The sequence below is a fragment of the Xenia sp. Carnegie-2017 genome, unplaced genomic scaffold, assembly GCF_021976095.1.
Source record: "Xenia sp. Carnegie-2017 unplaced genomic scaffold, XeniaSp_v1 HiC_scaffold_6, whole genome shotgun sequence".
Lineage (NCBI taxonomy): Eukaryota > Metazoa > Cnidaria > Anthozoa > Malacalcyonacea > Xeniidae > Xenia > Xenia sp. Carnegie-2017.
In genome coordinates, this window is record NW_025813526.1 from 4609413 (window position 1) to 4612136 (window position 2724).

General features: G+C 35.8%; 1 protein-coding gene across 1 annotated transcript; it reads right to left on the reverse strand.

Moving 5' to 3' along the window:
* Positions 1 to 1346: 1346 nt before the first annotated feature.
* Positions 1347 to 2724, reverse strand: LOC124457627. Its single transcript, XM_047007837.1, has 2 exons — positions 2521 to 2724; positions 1347 to 2282 (listed from the first exon to the last, which is right to left on the reverse strand). The coding sequence occupies exons 1-2, from the start codon at positions 2640 to 2642 to the stop codon at positions 1733 to 1735; spliced, it is 672 nt and encodes a 223-aa protein (XP_046863793.1). The 5' UTR covers positions 2643 to 2724; the 3' UTR covers positions 1347 to 1732.

Sequence of the window (2724 nt, forward strand, 5' to 3'; positions counted from 1 at the left end):
TCGCAAGAAACAAACCGTTTTGTTTCTTGCGATGGCAGCGCCGACGCTCGGCGACATAAATTTTAACGCGTTCTCATTAATATTAGGGAGTTTACGTTCCACTGTTTTTCGCGACGGCGACGTCTTGTGTTTCACAACGCCGGCGCAAGCGTATTTTTAGTTTACGCAAATTTACAACGTCGCCTCCGCGGAAGAATAATTGGCGGGAATATAAATCAGAAAACATTGCTTTCAAAAACATTCAAAAGCAAAGAATGCCGAAGTGGAGAGCAATTCGAGAGCGTCTTTTTATGTCTTATTCGGATCAATCAATCGACGACGAAGAATTTATTTTGCTTTACAACTTATATACTGCTAAAAGTCCGGATTTGCCTTATTGGAAATACGAAGAATTTGATTTAGATAAATTAAGCGACGAGTGTAAAGCAGAATTTCGGTTTATGAAATCACACATTTATACTCTTGTGGATGCTTTGAGGCTACCACAATTTATTACGTGTTATAACGGCCTTAAGGTTGATAGAGTTGAGGCATTTTGCATATTTTTGAAACGTTTTGCCTACCCTTGTCGATACCTGGATATGTTGCCAAGATTTGGTAGACCAGTCCCTCAACTCTGTATGATCAGTAATGCTGTCATAAACTTTTTATACATGGAGTGGAACCGTTTGCTGTTAACATTTGATCAACCATGGTTATCTTCAGGCAACATTCAAGAATTTTGTAATGCAGTGTTTCAGAAGAGTGGTGCCTTAGAAAATTGTTTTGGTTTTGTCGATGGGACAGTACGTCCAATTTCTAAACCTGGTCAAAATCAAAGAGTTCTTTATAATGGCCATAAAAGAGTTCATGCCATAAAATTTCAGTCAGTTGCTGTTCCAAATGGTCTTGTGGCTAATCTCTTTGGTCCTGTGGAGGGTAGACGCCATGACAGCGCAATGCTTGCCCAATCCAGTTTATATAACAAGCTTCAGCAGCTGGATCATTTGAACAACGAAACTCCTGTTTGCATTTATGGTGACCCTGCTTATCCTCATCGACCTCAACTACAATGCCCATTTAAAGGAGCAAGAATAACTCCTCAACAGCAACAATGGAACAAAGCAATGAGCAGTGTAAGAGTGTCTGTCGAATGGATTTTGGGGACATAGTTAATTATTTTAAATTTCTTGACTTCAAAAGAACCTAAAAATACAACTTAGTGCAGTAGGGAAAATGTACACTTGTTGTACCTTACTTCATAATGCAAGATGCTGTTTTATGGGTCTACAACCTCACAGTTTTTGGACTTCAACCTCCATCTATACATGAATATTTTGTGTAAAAGTTCAAAATATTCAATTTTATCAAGTTGACTAATTGTTTAATGTACAGAGTTAAGTCATCAGGAACATTTTTTAACATCACTCTAATATACTCTTGTTATGGATAACTTTATGAATGTTTCATCTATAATATCAATAACAGTAAATTGTATATGTGAAAAAAGTTTGGTCTACTCTCAAGCAAAAATATATGCACTGTTTTAATAAAACATTTCAGTCTTTTTTAACAATATTCTGCATCAATGTTAGTAAAGCAGTGTTTTGAAGTTGCAGTTGATGCATTAGTTGCTCTTGCTGCTTTTGCTGAGCAGCAATGCTGTCAGTTAAAGCTTTAGTGAGAGCTTCCTGTTGAGAAATGATGTTGTTTTGTTGTTGTTTTCTTTCATCAGCTTCAGCTTTTTTCAACATCAATTCTTCTCTTTAAGTTCTGCATCAACTTTTGACTTTTGTTGTAAATAGGCAATGATTTCACTTCCATTGGATGACATTCTTCTTTTAGGTTTTTCACCATCTTTACTTTGAGATTTTCTTTTGTAAGTTTCAGCTAATGTTTCCATTGACTGTTGTCTCATTTCCACAGCCTTTTCTACTTCTGCAACAGAGTTTTGTTTTTGTTTCTCTTCCAAAATTTTCTCTTCTTCATCTCTATTTCTGAACATTTGAATAATTTCCTCAATGGAAGTTTCTACTGCAGATGGCTCTGGAGAGATCCCAGAAGCTTTTTCCTCCTCTCTTAATCTTTTCTTTTGTTGTTTTTGAAGTAAAGTGTAGTGGTCTCGAACAGACTTTTGCGTCACGTTAAACTTTGGGCTATCCATATCATTTAAGGAATCACTGATCATTTCCCATGCATTACCTCGTTGCTGTGATCCTTTTTTGAAGTTCCATGGTTGGAATAAATACATTTCACGAACTAGAATTTCATTATGTTCATTTGTCCAAGTCATTGCTTTTTTGCTAAAATTACAAAAATAATTAAGAATGCAAAGAAAACCAAACAAATAAACTAATTATAAATATATAATATTTATATAAAAATATAATAAAATATTAGTTGAGTTGTAATACTTGAAAAAAACAATCGATTTAGTACTCTGTGTGTTAAATAATTTACCCTTATCTCAGTACAAACTGAACATAACAATAACTTATTGCTAAAAAAGGCTTTAAACACTTAAAACTCTTCGATTCCTACCTTTTTGTGTTTTGATGTTCATCCGCCATCTTGAACATGCAGGACGCGTCCAAAGAAGACGATTTCACGGCGTCGTTGCCAAAGGAAGCAGCCAAAATGTTAAGAAGCATGCGCACTAGCATTAACTCCCGGCGTCGTCGTCAAAATGTGAAGTTTCGTAAACTCTCTATTAAGCGCTCGCCGACGTCGCAAAAGCTCTATCGC